The sequence below is a fragment of the Aulonocara sp. 'chitande type north' Nkhata Bay genome, linkage group LG23 (genome assembly GCF_057382095.1).
Source record: "Aulonocara sp. 'chitande type north' Nkhata Bay isolate Kocher_YH1m ecotype deep benthic linkage group LG23, A_spYH_male_GT1.1, whole genome shotgun sequence".
In the NCBI taxonomy this organism is placed as follows: domain Eukaryota; kingdom Metazoa; phylum Chordata; class Actinopteri; order Cichliformes; family Cichlidae; genus Aulonocara; species Aulonocara sp. 'chitande type north' Nkhata Bay.
Window position 1 is genome coordinate 29,717,793 of NC_141365.1, and position 17,627 is coordinate 29,735,419.

At 40.4% G+C, this 17,627-nt stretch overlaps 1 protein-coding gene across 1 annotated transcript in view; it reads right to left on the reverse strand.

Moving 5' to 3' along the window:
• Window positions 1-17,627, reverse strand: part of prox1a (prospero homeobox 1a) — a 43,752-nt gene that overhangs the window by 15,146 nt on the left and 10,979 nt on the right. Inside the window, exon 6 of the mRNA XM_086281927.1 lies at window positions 5,805-5,999. Coding sequence (XP_086138053.1) covers window positions 5,805-5,999 — 195 coding nt within the window. The remainder of the gene's footprint in view (window positions 1-5,804; window positions 6,000-17,627) is intronic.

Below are 17,627 nucleotides of genomic sequence, written 5' to 3' on the forward strand. Positions count from 1 at the left end.
AGAAGGCTTCATAAAAACATCTCATTGTACATCTTATCGCTCATTGAATTCTCACACATGGAAACTTAACAGTCTCGTCCCCATCCACGCACCAGGCCTCCATTTTTCCACAGTTAAGTATAATTTCCACTAGCTCCCACTCGGCTGGACTCGACCCAATTTCCAACATTTTCCATTTCAACTGTGTACCACCTAATGTGTGCAGAGATGTTACAGCAATGCGATTAAAGTCCCGTGACATCATTTGTATGAGACACAAACACAGATATCAAGGCGATGCTGTCATTTTTCTTGTTGCTCTCACGACTCATCGAGTGCCACCAATCAGTGGCGAGCAGTCTGCTGACGCCACATTTTCAGACCGACTCAGCTCGCTTGGAACTCTGGCCTCAGCCTCCAAGTAGATACGCCTATGGTATCAAAGTCCTATGTGACTTCCTTATTGAGTTATCGTGTTCAAAAGATTTTCAAAAAACTTGACCTCTGACCTTAAGGTCAAGGTCACTCAGATTCAAGCTCGTCTGAGATTTTTAGTAGATACACCTGTGGCATCAACTTGAAACTCCTATGTCACTTTGTTCTGAACTTATCGCATTCACCAACTTGGGTGTCCAAGTCACCCAGCTGCCCGCCCCGCAGGGTGAGAAGAATACCTCATCAGCCTTTTATGGCTGAGGGGTAAAAATGTTCCTGGTACCAGGCACTACCACCTAATGGAAAACCCTAAAGCCTGAGCCGAGACGAGCCGAGCTGAGCAGGTACTGGTGGAGTCAGTCTGCATGTTTAGGAATGTGCTCCCGTTTGCTCTGGCAGGCCTAACCCACCAAAGCATAAATCCTTAATAAGTTCAAAACACACACTCTCAGGCAAGTCAGGAGCGGCGCGCCTAATGCTGCTGGCAGCCTTAACCAACAACTCGTCAATCTGTTCTCGGTATATTAAAAAAAAGAGGAAACATTTCTCTCCCTCCTGGCAGAAGGTAGGAGCTGACACCTTTCCCTGAGCGTCCTGGCAAAGAAAACCCCTCTGTCTTTTTTTTGTTTGGTTTTTGAAGATGAGACTATTCCCTGTTTCCTCTCTCCCTTACTCCAGTTTCCTTCTTCTTTTCGCCTTCCTCATTAGTTGGTGGGCAGAGCTGCAATTAGCACAAAATTGTTTCAGAGATTGGGGGGGGGGGGGGGGGGGGGGTGAGGAGAGAGTAAGGATGGAGAGACAGTGAGAGAGAGGGAGAGGTAAACAAGACAGAAGAGTTGAAAGAATGTGGCTGGAGGAGAAGGTAATTAATGAAGGTGCTATAATTACTGGGGCCTGTTTACGCCAACACACACACACACACACACACACACACACACACACACACACACACACACATCACTTACCTTTCCACTGCAATAACTATTTAAAATGCTGGCCCTGTAACTTTACTAATGACAGGCTTTTTTGTTTCCTCAACCGAAGCATGGGCCATTTTAAAAATTCACCACATAGAGCTTTAGTTAAGATTTGGCTCCATTTTAACCAGGAAAACATAACCTTGGAAGTACAAAGATGTAAAAAGTAACAATAATAAAGATGATGACACAATAGTAAGAGTAGACATAAGATGGGATGGAAGGATTATGGAGGGGAAGAACAAAAATTAGAGCAAAGGTGGAGGGAAAAGTTAAGGGGACAACGGGGAGGAATTGGAGGGCGATAAGAAAGAGGAGGAGAGGAGAGGACAAAGGCAAATGAAAGGAGGATGCGAAGGAGAGGAGGTGACGAAGAGACCATATCAATAGAGGACACATTCAGCAGGAAGAGGGGGAGGAAGGAGAGGGAGCAAGGAAAGAGCAAAAAGTGGAGGAAGGAGAGGAGGGAGGGAGGTGCGATGGGGACAAACCAAGGTGGAACTCTGATGATGCTAAATTTGGCGAAAGGAGAAGACTTCTGTGTGTGTGTGTGTGTGTGTGTGTGTGTGTCTGTGTGTGTGTGTACATGTCGGGAGACTTGCTGAATCGGCCGTGGTTCCAGTTTCACGCCTCTGAGTTTGACAGAGGGGGAGAGAGAGAGGGGAAAAGAGAAGGAGACAGAGAGAGCGAGAGGGTCCCTAGCCAGTAATGTTCCCTCAGGGCGGAAAAGAAGGAGGGAGGTGAGGAGAGGAGGAGGAGGAAGAGGCAGGCACGAAAGGGGACAAAGTAGGGGAAGAAAATGTATATGCACAGTTACAAACACTTCATTGCTTGGAGAACACTCGACCTTTTTCTAATGTCCTTACAAGCATTATAGCTTTATAGTATAACTATCAACCTTCATAACTTCTAACACAATCTGTATTTATACTGATTTACTATATTTACTGTTCACCACAAGTCTTCTTAATCAGACATCTGTTAAGACCAACTAGGCTAATAATAAGTTATTGACTTTATATAAAAGCTGGATGTGGCCTCCAGGTCTGAAGAACAATCTATCATCTAATTACCAAACAAGCTGAATCACCAGACCAAGGTGCTGGACCCATCTGGCGTATGTTTTAAGTATCTCGCTCTTCGCACTGTGTAGCTGCATGTGACCAAAACAGCTGGACAACAAATGTAAAATGAAGCTTCGGATACAAAAAAAATCACACCCCTTGCCTTCAACTGCAAAAACCTGTCATAATCGGCATTCTTTCCCATGGCCAGCAGAGGGCAGCTACTCCGATGCAAAAAATTAGGCAGATCACATAGGTACGGTGGCCCTGAGAGGGCAAATGCACTGAAAAGCACAAAAAACATAATGGGAACAGATAAAAAATAAACAAAAGATGAATAAAATACATCGGAAATAGAAAAACCCCCCGCAGCAAATGCTAAGAAAATACAAAAATAAGAAAACAAGTGTTTTTGGGGACACAATAACATGGCAGAAACAACAAGCTAACAGCAAACGGCTAATAGCAAAGAGCAAACAGCTTTATTTCATATGAACCATAAGATTAAAATACTCAATGCATCATTTTCTCCCTAACAACACTGATTTATACTGTGTCAATACCAAGTTCAATCCTTTGCATTCTTTACTTCTTGTCACTTCCGCGGCTTGTCCGTCCCATTATTGTATCCCCAGAAACACTTCTGTTGTGTTTTATTCACATTCTTTAGTATTTTGTGGGCTTTTGCAGCATTTTTCTATTTGCTGGTGTTTTCTTAAGGTGCAGTTCATTTGACCTCTCAAACCCGCTGTATATTGGAGTCAGTTGGCACAGCAAAAAAGGTCGTGAGTTTGAATCTAACGGCCAGCTGGGGTCTTTTTGTGTGGAATTTTGCATTTTCTCCACAGTACAAAGACGTGCATGGGTCGGTTTAACTGGCACTTCTAAATTGGCCATTAGTGTGAATGTGTTATTCCTGCAACAGGCTGGGGAACTGTTCAGGGTGAATCTCACCTCACTATAATAGCTAGACTTCAGCCCCACTATGACCCTAAACTGGGTTTTATTTCTCTATTATTTGTCTATCAATTGTGAGTTTAAAGTGAAAAATGAACACAATATGAAACTCATTTTGTAATATTTGTCCCAGTTAAACTAAAATAGATGCAGTAAAATATAGTTTATCAGCTGACTCTTTCCCTCAGCCCTCCCTGTGTCTGGTTGTTCCTGTTAAAAGTGAATTTTTCCTTCCCCCTTTTACCAAATGCTTCCTCACAGGGGGTTACTTGATTTTAGGGGTTTTCTCTTTATTATTATAGGGTCTTTACCTTACAATATAAAGATCCTTGAGGTTGCTGTTGTTGTGCTTTGGCGGTACATAATATATATGTTATTTAATTGGCAATAAACTAGTACATACCACTGAGCACGCTCAACTCAAGACTCCATCTTTTACGTAAGGTTTGTGGTCTCGATAAGGCTCTAGTTTTTGTGTTTGTCTTGTACGCGAAAACCTAGCCACTGAATGATGTTTTTCCAGTACTTTAATGTAGTCCCCTTATTTTAAAGTTTAATCAAATGCAGCTAAGAACAAATAAGATCATTTTTAACAGTGTTTGGTTACAAGTGCACAACATCACATGCTAATTCTTAACAAAACGTGTTTAATGGCTTTAATAGCTCAGTTTCAGGTTTAAAGAGTTTGTGGGCTGATTTTCAAACTGCACTGTGCAGTCAAATGGATGCAACTAATGAATGCATGAACGGTACAAACTCAAATCAAACACTTTCTGTCATCAAAAGCTTAACTGAAAGCTTTTGATGATTTTAAAAAAAAACAGCTAGTAATGATCCTACCACAGGTTCACCTACAGAAACCTTGTTGTGACTTTTACTTCCTCTAGAAAGTCAAATATGATTGTCTTCTTGGCCAAAAAAGTGCAACTGAGCCCTGGTTTAAAGGTCTTCTGGACCCAGTTTGAACTTTAAACCTGACCCTCCTATCTCTATAAATAATCACACATACTCATTATTTGCATGCGTGTGTCCGCTTCCTGTACATGCTCTTTTCATACACACCTGTGAAATGCTACCTGACTCTTGTTATGCAAACTATGCAAAGCATTTGCTATTCATTTCTCCAAATAGCCTACTTCAATATCACAAACCCTTTGCAGCATGAATATGAGGGTGTGTCGTGTCTGCGAGTCTCTTTATCCATTTAAGCTTTGGCATTTGTATCCTTAAGCAAAAAAAGAAAAAGCGAAGTGTGCGTGTGTGTCAGTGATAAGGTGTAAGCTAATGGACATCTAAATGCTGCTGATGTTACATTGGATAGTTTAAGGGCCCTCAGGTCCCCTTAGACCAATACTGGAAGAGGAAAAGTGAGAGACGGAATGTGACTTCTGCAAATCGCTTTGACAAGGACACCCGTGCCTCGAGCGGCGTCCTCTCTCGCCTCATCGAGCACACACACAGCAACATCCACACCTCAGCAGAATTGTGAGGTGACTGTTGCACTCTGAACAGCTGACTTGGTGGAGGACATTTGTGTGAGTGAGTGTGTTTGAGCTACGCTGAATTCAGTTTTAATCCGGTAACGAGAGAAACGGGTAGAAAGTATGGGAAACTTTTCAGTCTTACTAGATCGAGGAGGCTTTTGATTTCTGAAATGTTTGGAGAAAAATGGTACTTTAATTAAACTGAAGGCAACCTGACATTGCATTCCAAAGTTTGGCAAACAGATATTTTTTATTAAAAAACAAACAAACAAACAAAAAAAAAGACCTTTTCCAAAAAATGTCATGTTTTTGGAAGATTTTGTATGGGTTTAAGAGAGAAGTTAAACCACCAAACTTTGCAAGAGAACACCACTAAAGATAAAACATAAGTTTAAGAGGGCTTACCATTAAAGGTGGAGCACAATATTGAAGCAGCGATATATCTTATTGCTTCAACTTTCAATATGTGAGCTACACACTAGTGCAGGTGTACCTAAAGCAATGGTAAACAGTGACAGCCGACCAAAGCAAATCATTGAGCTGATTAAATGAAACAAATATCACACACACACACACACACACACACACACACACACACACACACACACACACACACACACACACACACACCATGATACAGTGAGTAAATACACAAGTTCTGCTTTTTGTCTTTTTAAGGGTATTACTATTTTTTAGTTACTCTGATACTAATGAAGCATCATAGATAAACAACATATCAAGTAGTACAGACGTGCTGTAGAGTGACAGTTTCCCACTGTTGCTTACTTTGAGTTTCCCTCCCTATTTGCCATTTTCTCTCCATATTTTCTGTCGTTGAGTGGAACGTCTACTTCCTGTTATACAAATTAATACACCTGGCGTCCCCTAAAAAGGACAGCCCAGCTTACCTCAAAGTCGTTGGCCTTGTTGTAGTGCATGTTGAGTGCCCTGAAGAGTTCGGCATCTCGCCCCACAGTCAGCTCCTCGACAGCAGTCACACCCTCGTTGATGGCCTGCCGAGCAAACTTCTCCATCTGGATGTAGTAGAACTCCCTGAAGTTGCTGAACCACTTGATCAGCTGGGAGGTGATGCATCGATTGAACTGTACGAGAAGAGCATCATAAATATAAAAAAAAGAGCTTTAACATTACATTTCCACCGCATGCACATGTTCCCGTAGAGCTGGGATTTTCCGCATGTGTGCAATAGAACTGTTGGTCTTAATAGCAAAATCACAACATGTCCTCTAATGTTGTGTGTTTTAATTCAACTAAATTGAATTAAAACTAATTAAAACTAATTCAATTTAGTTTTATTTACATAATCACAACGACAGTCACCTCGAGGTGCTTTATATTGTAAATTAAAGACCCTACAATAATACAGAGAAAGCTCCAACAATCACTCAACCCACTATGAGCAAGCATTTGGCGACAGTGGGAAGGATAAACTGCCATTTAACAGGAAGGAACCTCAGGGAGTTTGTTATTTATGTTTGTGTTCTCTTTTTAGCAGCATCAGGTTGTGTTAAAGTATTTTTTGTTGAATCATACCAATTAACATGATCCATTGTGCAGAAATTTTTGATGACTTTTGGTTGTAAGGTAACAAATCTTCGAAAAAGAGGCAGAAGACGGACTGCTTATTGCTGCTTCCTGTTTGTTGATGTAGACGTATCATAGCACAGCTGATGTTTTCTTTGGAACTTATTTGCCTGATGCTCTATCATCAAATTTGCCTTGAACTGGGCCTCCGTATGAATGCTCACATTACATTGTGGCACTACATGTTCAGATGAATTTGCTTTTTGTTCTGCAGCCTACATTTTCCATGCAAGTCTATGCAAATATAGCTCTAATTGTATGTCAACACTGTGCCGGGACTAAATAATAAGAAGGAATGTAGACAGTGTTGTTTTTTATTTGAATTTTTTGGTGTGTATACGTACACTGGAAGTTAGAGAAAAACAGGAACTATTGCCCCAATCAACCACCCCCTCTCCACACGTCTGTATTTGTCCTCCTCATTAGCCACTAGTACAACGAACACCTTTAGGCTCCTCGCTGGAGAAAAAACATCTCTTTAAACTGCAGCAATCACACAAGAATATCCCAAATATTAACTTATTGTTATGCCAGTTCGGGCTTTCACACAGAGCCAAACTGACATTAACAAGTCGTTAAACCCTCATCCTCATCAGCCTTACGACCACTGCGGAAAACGTCTGTTCCGATCCAGTTTTTTAGTTTAGCGAAGTTGTTTTTACCAAAATGTTATTAAATAATTGAGCTTTTACTAAATTAACATCAAGCTAGTTGTAGTGATATCAAATACTAATTTGAGTTTGGAAACAAACAGCTACAATTTCACATAATTGGCAAATCATCATTTTCCTGCACCAATAAATGATTCTTTTTTGATAATTTTCCACCTTTAAATAGATAAACTTCTTGTGTATTTGTATCACAGGATATAGAGCAGGAATAAAGGAAGGAAAAGGGAAAGTATCAGTGCGTACAGCAAGCACTGTGTGTGAAAATGCACAACAAACTTGAAGGGCTGAACATATTTTAAGAGATTTCTGTAAGTTTTAAGAGAATCTTTTGGAGGTTTTTAAGGCAGCATTACATATAAAATATGTCTGAGTTTTCATCGTTCTCTGGAAAAAGAAATAAAACCCCCCACACATTAATGTTTTTTAAAAAGCACAGCGACAGCTCAGTGAAAGTGTATGTGGTGTGTTTGTGTGTGTGTGCTCAGTGGAGGGGAAAAACGGCTTTGACACAGAGATTAAGCTCAGTATTGTTACAAGACATTGTCTCACAGGAGCGAGGGATGAGCGAGAGAGATAGAGGGAAAGAAAGACAGACGGGGGAGAGCGAGCCGAATGGTGCGAGGCAGCGTGGAGAAAAAAATAGGAATGCACGGAGAGGGAGCGCAGCGGAGGACGGCCGAGGGAAAGATATTTTTTCAGGAACGGTTAGAGGGGGTGACATAATGGAGCATAATAGAGCGTGGTGCTGTGTGTGTGTGCAGGAGAAGGAAAGGGAGTTGGTTTTAAAGAGCATAGTGACAGGAGGGAAGAGTGTGTGTGTGAGTGTGTTGGTGACCCACAAAAGAGTAGCATGAAGGGAATCTGATAACTCAGCAATTAACACATACAAGAAGATGTCATTTGTAAAAAAAACAAAACATAACCATCCTGCCACAAACTCAAAGTAGGATAACAAGGACACCCACATTAATAATTAACATATTTTAGTTATTATTTTCACGAATAAATAAAGGTTAATTATGCAACTGTTTGTGTATCTGTACCATACAGGCTTCCAGATATGATCCACCTAAGAAGTTGGAAGATGTATCACAGTTTATCTGAGGATGCTGATGTAAGAATTTTAAATCCAGCAAAATTTTCGAAAACCTAAATTTTGCTTCTTCACTGTCTGATCACTGAAGTAAAAGGTGATAGGCATCAATTAAATAATCATTTAAGTCCCAATTTGAATTCAAATTGCCAGCATTTTACAAAGTCTCAAATATAATTACACGATTCACTCAAAAGTTTGGGGTCACTTAGAAATCGCCTTCTTTTTTTTGTGTAATCAAAGTTTTGGTTTTAATAATATTAACAATAACAAATAATCAGGGCATTGACAGTGGTTAAGACTTTTAATGGGCTTCATATGTCATTTTCATGCAGCCACACTGGGCTACGTAATGTAAGCATAGCATGTTAAAAGGCTAATTGATTATTATAAAAGCCATTTTCCAGCCATGTTGGAACAGCTTTGATGACTAAAGGAGAACATCAGACTTCAATTACAGTCTCACAAAGGTCAACAAAAGTAGTTTTCTTCTAAGAAATGTGAGAAATGATTAAAATAGTGAATTTTTTATACGACAGTATAATAAAATAAAATGGCACAAACTGTTTCTAATCAGTGTATAACTGAGTACATCAGAGAGTCTAGTATGAGAAACAGCTCTATTAACTGGTACTCAAAAATCAGCAACTTCAGCATCGACAGCCAACACTTGATTCTGGTGAAATTTCCCCCTTAAACTTTGCGTCATCAAAATTACATTTTGGGTTTTCCAAACCTTATCCTCCACTCTGCTTAATAAAGTGTTTCATCCTTAACAGTCGTGACTTTATCATGTTATGCTGTCTATAATGAATTAATATAAACAAACCCATATTTAAGATGATGCTTAGTATTTTTATACTTAATGACTCCAACTAGAGCAGTGCGATATGGCCAAAAATATTTATCACGATATATATTTGAAAATTTGCGATAACGATATAACCGACGATATAATTGATGCGAGACAAAATACAACTCCACAACATTACTAGCGCAAAAAGACAACCTTCCATTTATTTTCACTTAAACAAGAAGCTGGTTTTTATGTACATTAAAGCTTTATAAAAATGTAACAGTGCAAATGCAAATTCCTTGCTGAAAGTTTAACCAAAAGGCATTTCCAGTAGAAATGGGCTGACATATCCTGAGCATAACCATGTATAATATCCACTGAAGTTAAAAAGAGGTGCTTTGCAACATTAAACTGCAGTGTGCAGTACGTATTTTTCGCACCATAAGGTGCACGGGATTATAAGGCACATTAAGCGAAACAAAGCAGTCAGATAAATCAAACTTTATTAAACTCATTCTTCTTGCTTCCTCCACTTCTGTGCCATTGATTCATTAATGTTGAATTCTCTGGCAGCTGCTCTATTCCCATGTTGTTGCAGTATATTAATGACTAACCTCGTATTGTGGATGGATTATCTCAGTTGTTCTCCTGACTGAAGTTTGGTCCGTTTACAGCATCCTGCCATGCGATTGCATTTGTCTCTAACCATGAAGAACCTTCACGTTAACTTTTATAAGTGGAAAAGTGTTAGTGTTCGTCCTCCAGCTTCACTGTTTATGTTATGCTAACATAGCTGTGTCGCTAGCGATCACGTAGCACATCATTATATACCAGCTAGCCCAACTTCAGTAACCCTACAAACGTCACTGCTGTTTAGTTTCCTGTCTTCATTTATGTTGGAAGTGATAGCAGAGCTGTACGTTTGATTTTTTTCAGAAATCTCTCCGTCAGAACATGCTATATCATGCTTAGGTAACTAGCGAAACTAGCGAGCTAACTTCCGCTAGCTTCCTGCTAACTTCTAACTCCGTTAAATGTAATAACTTTTGTTTTCATGGATGCCTGGAAGTTAAACTTTATAGTTACACCTGGTAAAGCAGCAATGCTGATCGTTTTATTAAAGATGAAAGAATTTAGACAGTTTTTAACTCTAAGTGATGCTGCAGTGTTGTTTGACCTGAAGCATACGGAGTTTAGGACCCAGATTACTCCCAGATTTAAGAGCATCTTAGTCCGACAAATATGACAATAACAACGGCCGCTTGCATGTTCTGCAAAAAAATGTGCTTTGTTGTGTATCTGACGGACAAACACCAAACCAGTTCCACATCACTGAAGTTGCACCATTTTTACAAACCAATTCTGGTTCATCTGTTTCACTCAACAATCGGCCATGTGCGTATGAAAACAAAGGCACTGCGCATGCGCATTTTACTCCCATTCTATCGCGATATTTCATTTTCCTATCGTTGCCTAAAATTATACCGGTATTACCGTGAACGGTATAATATGGCCCAGCCCTAACTCCAACTAATCATAGATAGCTATAAGAAATTAAAAATGCATCCCAAAGAAGAGGTCTGGTCTCAGGAGGTTAAAGAAGAGGCAGTCGGGGGTATTTTGCATATAAAAAGAGAAGTCGGCACAGTCACCGGATCCCAGCTCTGTTGAGCTGGTGTGGGAACAGTACACCACAAGTTCCCATCGGACTAATCAAATGTGGGAGGTGCTTCAAAAAGCCTGATTACCCAAAGTAATTGAAAATAGATATGATCATTTTCATATTATTTTCACTACAAACCTTTTGTTTGTTTATGTGCATTAGTTTTGCTTCCACAACTGGACTTAAGAATAATGCATCCTTTAGATTTTCATTGGAAAATAAAGCCAATGTAGGATATTCTTTTCTTTCAGAAACATGAAACATAAACAGATTTGTTATTTATGAGTTCATACTGAGGTAACATGATGGTGCTATATAAAAATAATTGATCACAACAAGTCATGGTATATTCATTTATGTCTGACCCGACTCTGCTTGGACCTCTGGTTGGCAAACTATGCAACACTGATAAAACGGTTTATTCTTAATTTTTTACATTTCTGTCTTAATGTATAAAACCACCTCAGGTAGAGTTTATAAATATGCTGGTGGCTACAAAATGTAACTTGGGTAGGTACAGCCTGAAATCAGAAGCGTAGAAGCGACTTCACATGTAGTCAGATGTAGTCATGTCACCACCTGCCCTCTTATCCACCCACTATGTCATAAAGCTCATCACAATCAGCACAAACCACAAAAAACAGAAGGGGGGGAGGAGAAAAAGCGCTGAGGTGGAGGAATGCCGTTTTCTGTTTGCAGTGAAAAAGGGGAAAGAGAGAGTGTCAGAGAAAGTGTCAGGGTGGCCCGACTCTTGTTCCCTTGATGGTCCATGACACCCCACCCCCCGCCCCCGGGCCACATTCGAAGGGCAAACACACACATCCTTTAAGAATCTGCCCCCCCGCCCCCGCTTCAACCAGATTCACCATAGCTCGGCAAGTTCTGCCGAGGACGGCGTGAATGTGCACAATCAACAGAAATCTGCGAGTCGTAGCACTGAAGGTGTCTCGTGATTCCTGGAGGAATAGCTGTTGTAGGAACTTTCTGTTCAATTTATGTTGTAGGTCATTTCTGCTTTACCATACAGCACACAGTGTAGGGACTGCAGCTGCTTAAGGAATAGTGTGCAGAATCCTTGCTTTAGCAACAAGCCGCTTAGAATTTTTAATCACTTGTATCCAGTTTTGATTGGTTAATCTTTGTTGTGGCAAATTTTTTGCTTAAAGACAGATTAGATCATGAAAAGCATAGTTAATCAGCTTCCTGTTACACAGTTTTGAATTAACATCAGCTCAATGTAACTAAACGGTCTTAGGAAAGATTTAAGTAAGCTCATAAAATTGTTCATTTCTGATGTTCAGTTTAAACAGCATCAGTAAAAAAAGCTTTTTCCCTCTTCATATCCTGACAAGGCAAAATTGGCCGTATTGCTCATCGTGAAACTAATTGACAAGACGGGTGAGAGGCGGGCTGGACGCTAATTGATTCCTGCTGAGATGGCGGCATCCAGATATCATTTCAGCCTCTCAAGGCAAGAGTCTTCAGGGCTCTCGCTGATAAATGTGTGTGTGCACATGCATATTAGCGAGCGAGAGTGTTAAAAACCCTCAGCTGGCAGGCAACTTGCAAGTGAGAGTGCGCGAGTTAGACGGAGCTCCCCGAGCCAGCCAGCGTCTAATTAATCCTCCTCCACTCCTAACGAGGTCTTAATTATTCTTGCTGACTCTCTGAAGACGAGACGGCAGCGACCTCAGCGTCTTGTGCTTATATGTGTGATTGTCTGGTCAGAAGGCAAGAGTTTTGCACAATGCAATTAATGTCCCGGGCGTGCATGTGTATGTGCATGCTTGCTCATCTGTGGCTAAAACAGTTGTCAGCTCAACCCACTTCCCACACCGAGAGAGGAGACAATTGTGTGTAAGAGGCTCATCTTTAAGAACCAGTTTCCCATAGACAAAGTCCATTCAAGTCCAATTAGGGAAAGCCATTCAGGGCCCTAATTCCCTTACAGTGAATCTGCCTGATCCTTCTAACACATGCTACTTATTGTTCCCTGGGAAGGATCGGGGGGCGCTAGGAGTAAAAGAGAGGGTGAGAAAAAAAAAGGAAAAAGAGACACTGACCCGGATTTCAGAGACATGGTAATGATGAGGATAATGAATGCAGTGGGACAATGAAACAGGACACACACACAGACAGACAGCAACAGGGTGTGCTCACTCGCTCAGTCTTCCACGCACACACACACTAGCAAAGGCTTGAAAAGAACAGCTTCACTCATCACAAATAGGATTAACCATGATTCATTTTGATTAAGCAATGTAATGTCTCCCACTCAGAAATATGCTGGATTAAGTGGGATTACGACTCAATTAAAACAAAATTTGACTAAACTATTATTTGCATAAAATATGAAGAATAGGAAACCATAATTTCTTAAAGGCTAACTCTGTAGATGTGTACTTTTTACTGTCATCAAATCCCTTAAATTGATCTCACTAACAAGTGCCGTCTGGGAACGAAAGCAAGTTATATCAAATTCTTTGACAGAGCACACACACACACACACACACACACACACACACACACACACACACACACACACACACACACACACAGGTCCTGAAAAATCTGCACCATTTTACAAGTTTTTGTGTTGCCTTTCTGAAAATAACCGTATTCGTCATGTAAGATTGATGATTTCGCTCTAAACTGGATTTCATACAATGAGAATTTCTTTTGTCATAAAAATATTGCATCCTTTAGACTTTCATTGGAGCCAACCATAATAGGAGCTTTAAGATCGATACTAATACCGATATTTTGTCGTTTAAAAACCTGATATATCAGTTGATATTTTTTCTTCTTTTAGAAACACAAAAAACCCAGATTACACTAAAATTTGTTGTCTGCTGTTATTTATAAGTGCCTACTAAGATAATGTGATGGTGCGATTTAATCCTGCTTTTTTGTCACAACAAGTTGCCTGATTGGAAGTCTGTGATACAATAGTGTCTCCTGTTTCTTCTTTGCCTTTTCAATTTTCATTTATTGACCAATATGAAAGCTGACACAATATATATATATATCGGCTGACTAATGATATCAGCCAAAATATTGTTCTGCTGATATATCAGTCTGGCTGTAAAAGCCATCCAATGCATTTTCATTCAGTAACTACCTCTCTAAGCAGCAGATTTGTCTGTTGTTGACTTTGTTCCACATTGCACGAGGGATGTCAGGAAATAAGGTATGGAGTCTTCTCAAAAGTCTAATGTTAAGCTCTTCCAGCAGGGCTCTGTTGTGATGTGACAATGACACACCATAATGTCTGTGTCATGGTCCTGGGTCGGTGACCCAGCGCTTTTAGTTATCATTTTCTGGTTTATTGTGATGATGATGATTATTATTATGGTTTGAGTTCTATGTGTTATATTCGGTCTGCCTTTGAGTCTGTGTCTCTGTCTGTCTATGGTGTCACCCCATCTGTTTGTGAAGCTGTCTGTTTAGATCTGTGTCTTGTTTGGTTCCCCGTGTCTGAGTTTCCTGTTTTATTGTGAAGGTCTCTGTCTGATGTGAGTGTGTTCAGTTTACGTTTCCCCTGTCCCGTCAGCTCTGATTTCTCCCAGCTGTGTTGCCCTCCTGTCTCTCATCCCCTGATTACTGGTGTGTGTATTTAAGCCCTGTGTGTTCTCCTGCCTGTTGCTGGTTTGTCTGCGTTACGTCGTGTCAGTCTGCGTTACCCTGTGTTCCACAGTGGCCTGTTCCTCGTCTGCGTCTCTCTGCTTCTCATCCCCTTTGTCGTATGCTCCCAGGTCTGTTATTTTTAGTTCTCCCAGTTTAGGTGTCTTCAGTTATTTGTCATGCCCCACTGCTTGTTTGCCACTACACCTTTGTTAATAAACCTCACCAGCGTTTCATCCACTGCCTGCATCTTGGGTCCTTCTTCCAACTCCACACAGCTCGCCTCGGCGGCCGTGACAGTCTGTCCCTTGACAGCCAACAAACTTGTATCTTTACACTGCATTAACTCCCACTGTTTGCGGTTCTGACTGGACTTACAGTTCGAGACTCAAATACTGTATCTGCACACAAACGTCTCCTAATCTAAATCCATGTTTGTTGAGACTGAAGAGATTAATTGGATATCTTTTTGAAGATAAACCCACAGATTGCAGAGTAGATTAAATTTAAAAGCCAATATCAATCTCAAAAAGACAAACTCGTGAACCAAAGCTATGCATTAACTCATTAGTTCTAATTTATTCATTTTCCAAATTAAACCCCAAAGCCAGATTTTACTGGCCACATAAATATTGAGGATATTACTCAGATAATTGAAAATATGAGTTAAGCTGATTATAGAATAATATCGATGTCAGCACGTAGCTGTTTTAAACTGTCTCTTCTTGTTCGTTTGTGTGTCTCTGGGTGTGGCACTAGCTAACTCACCCAGGCACCTGTACTATGAAGCAAGCTGAAAATACCCGTGATATCTCTGCTTCATCTGGCTTCATTAAACCTAAAAACTGCAATCAGGCTAAGCCTTGTTATGATGAGGATTTTCAGATCTGCAAGTAAAAGCCAAATTTCCCGAATCAATCAGTGTATTTGTTGCCGCTAGATGATTAACTGCAAATATTGTCCGGATTGAGCTGCACTTTTCTGATAAAAAGAACAACAAATCAGAGGAATTTAGAAATACTAAACCAGCTAAAAGCAACATAATTGCTGCAGCCAGAGCTGGAAAAGTACAAAGACGTGTTGAAGCATAAGGTATGAACCATTATTAGTGCAGAAGTAGATTTGACTGTATTTACATCTGTGTATTCTTATGTGTTGTAGGACATTAACTCCACTTTTACCCTGGTGTAGGTAAACGGCACTGTAAAAACATAATTTACATAGGAAGGTCGGCTTACTTGCAAATCTTCTGAGATCATCAAGCACTTAAATAAGCTTGCAAAAAAAGCAGTTTACTTAACTAAGAATCTATACCACCCAAAGCTGTAGATGCACATTGTTTGAGCCTCTCACAATCCACCCACAGTTCTTCTCCAAATAGTGATCCCATTATTAGAAATGCACCATCAGTGCACTGCACTTTCATATGTGTCGATTTGTTAGCTGTCCTCAAGCAGTACAGGTGTTCAGCACAAGTAAAGATGACAGTGTACCACCTTAAAAATGCAAACCCTTCCTATGACACTTTAAACCCCGAGTTAAACCTGAAGGCACCTCGCTGAACGTGATTTATAATACACCCCCTGTCAAGTCACCGGCTCCTATTAGGATGATGCATTTGAATGTAGAGTTTTCACAGGAAGAAGATCCTGTTTAGTACAGCCATGTCAAACTCATTTTTACATCGTGGGACATATACTGAAACTCCTCTTTCTGTCAGTGTAAAGATGTTTAACTACACATTGAATCCCATTTAATTTAAGAAAAAGAAGTATGATTTTTTTCATCAGTTTTTCATCAGTTTTTCTACACGATAAAGAAATGTTGCTGCAGTAAATTAAATAAATCAGAGAACTTGAAAAAACAGGTAAAGTTCTGGTAGCTCTCTGCACAAACATAATTTATATTAATTCAGAGAAACCTTCACAGGAATCTTAAGATGATCCAAAAGCCGTCTAATGGGCCAGATTAGAGCATTTGCTGGGCTGATTCTGGCCCCCGGGCCACATGTTTGACACCCCTAGTTTAGTATATATGATTATAAGATTAGATTGGTCACCATTTATATTACAGGCAGCTAAATTGTATTTATTTGTATGTCTTCCACCATCTCTGTGGTGGAACCTACACTTTTATTGTGAAAGTTCAGAGAGATCTGTTGGCTCTCACAGAAGAGGCAACTGTTTACATTGCCCCGTTATTTATTTCCTGCAATGTACTTGGAAATTAAAAGAATCAAAATCTGCAAAGAAGAAATTGTTGGAAGCTTATGCCAAATCAGCAATATTGTAATGTTTGTAAGTTCTGAGAACATGTTCAGGCTCATCAGTGACAGATTCTCTTGGAGAGATGATAAACCTTTAAAGCACGTTGATAAAATGTTCCTTTCTTTGCTTTTATTTCGACAGTAAAGGTACATCGGCTAATGACAAATCACAGTCTCACACACTGGGAGCAGGTAGACTTAGCAACCTTGTGTTTGCCTAGCAACCTGGTGTCCCGGCGACCCCTGTTGCCATGGCAGCCAATGAGGATGTGGCACTGCCACAAGGAAGTGGTCACCGCAGATATGAGCCAAAGGCCAGCTGGTGTGTGTGTCTGCGTTTATGCTCATTTGAATACAGCGTCCTGAATCTGTCGAGGAGCCGTATGCTCCTTTGCAAAACACGTAGCAGCCTGTAAACACGAAACAATCGGCGTCTTTGTTTTAAAGCTGTTGTTCTCTTATTCTGTCATCCATTTCATTTTGCTCTCCCCTCCCCTCTGTCATTTTCTCAAAGCCGTCCAACACACACACACACACACACACACACACACACACACACACACACACACACACACACACGTTGTCTTCTACTTTTTTCTCTTTTTCTTGACTTTATGTACTTGATCATTTTTACTCTATTACTTCCGTTCATATCCCATCAAATGTCAAAAGAGCGCACACGCAGTGCTTGTTTCCGTGTCCGTGTTTAAAGAAAAGTTCAGCTTCTCATTTTGCGTTACTGAGAGTGAAAGCGTTAGTGTATATGCATGGGTTGTGGGTGGCAGGGAGATAAAATGAGTATTACGGGGGGGGCCCTCTTACAGTTTGTGTGTGTGTCAAGAGAGGGAAAGTGGGCGTTAGCACCCCTCCTTCCTACCCCTGGCCGATTAAGGCCAGAAACTCTAATTATGCTACAAAGACGTGACAGACTGGAGCACCCATCTGCGCTCCAGGGTCTCACCGCACAAACACACACACACAGTTTAATGGTGCAATATAGCTGAATATAATCA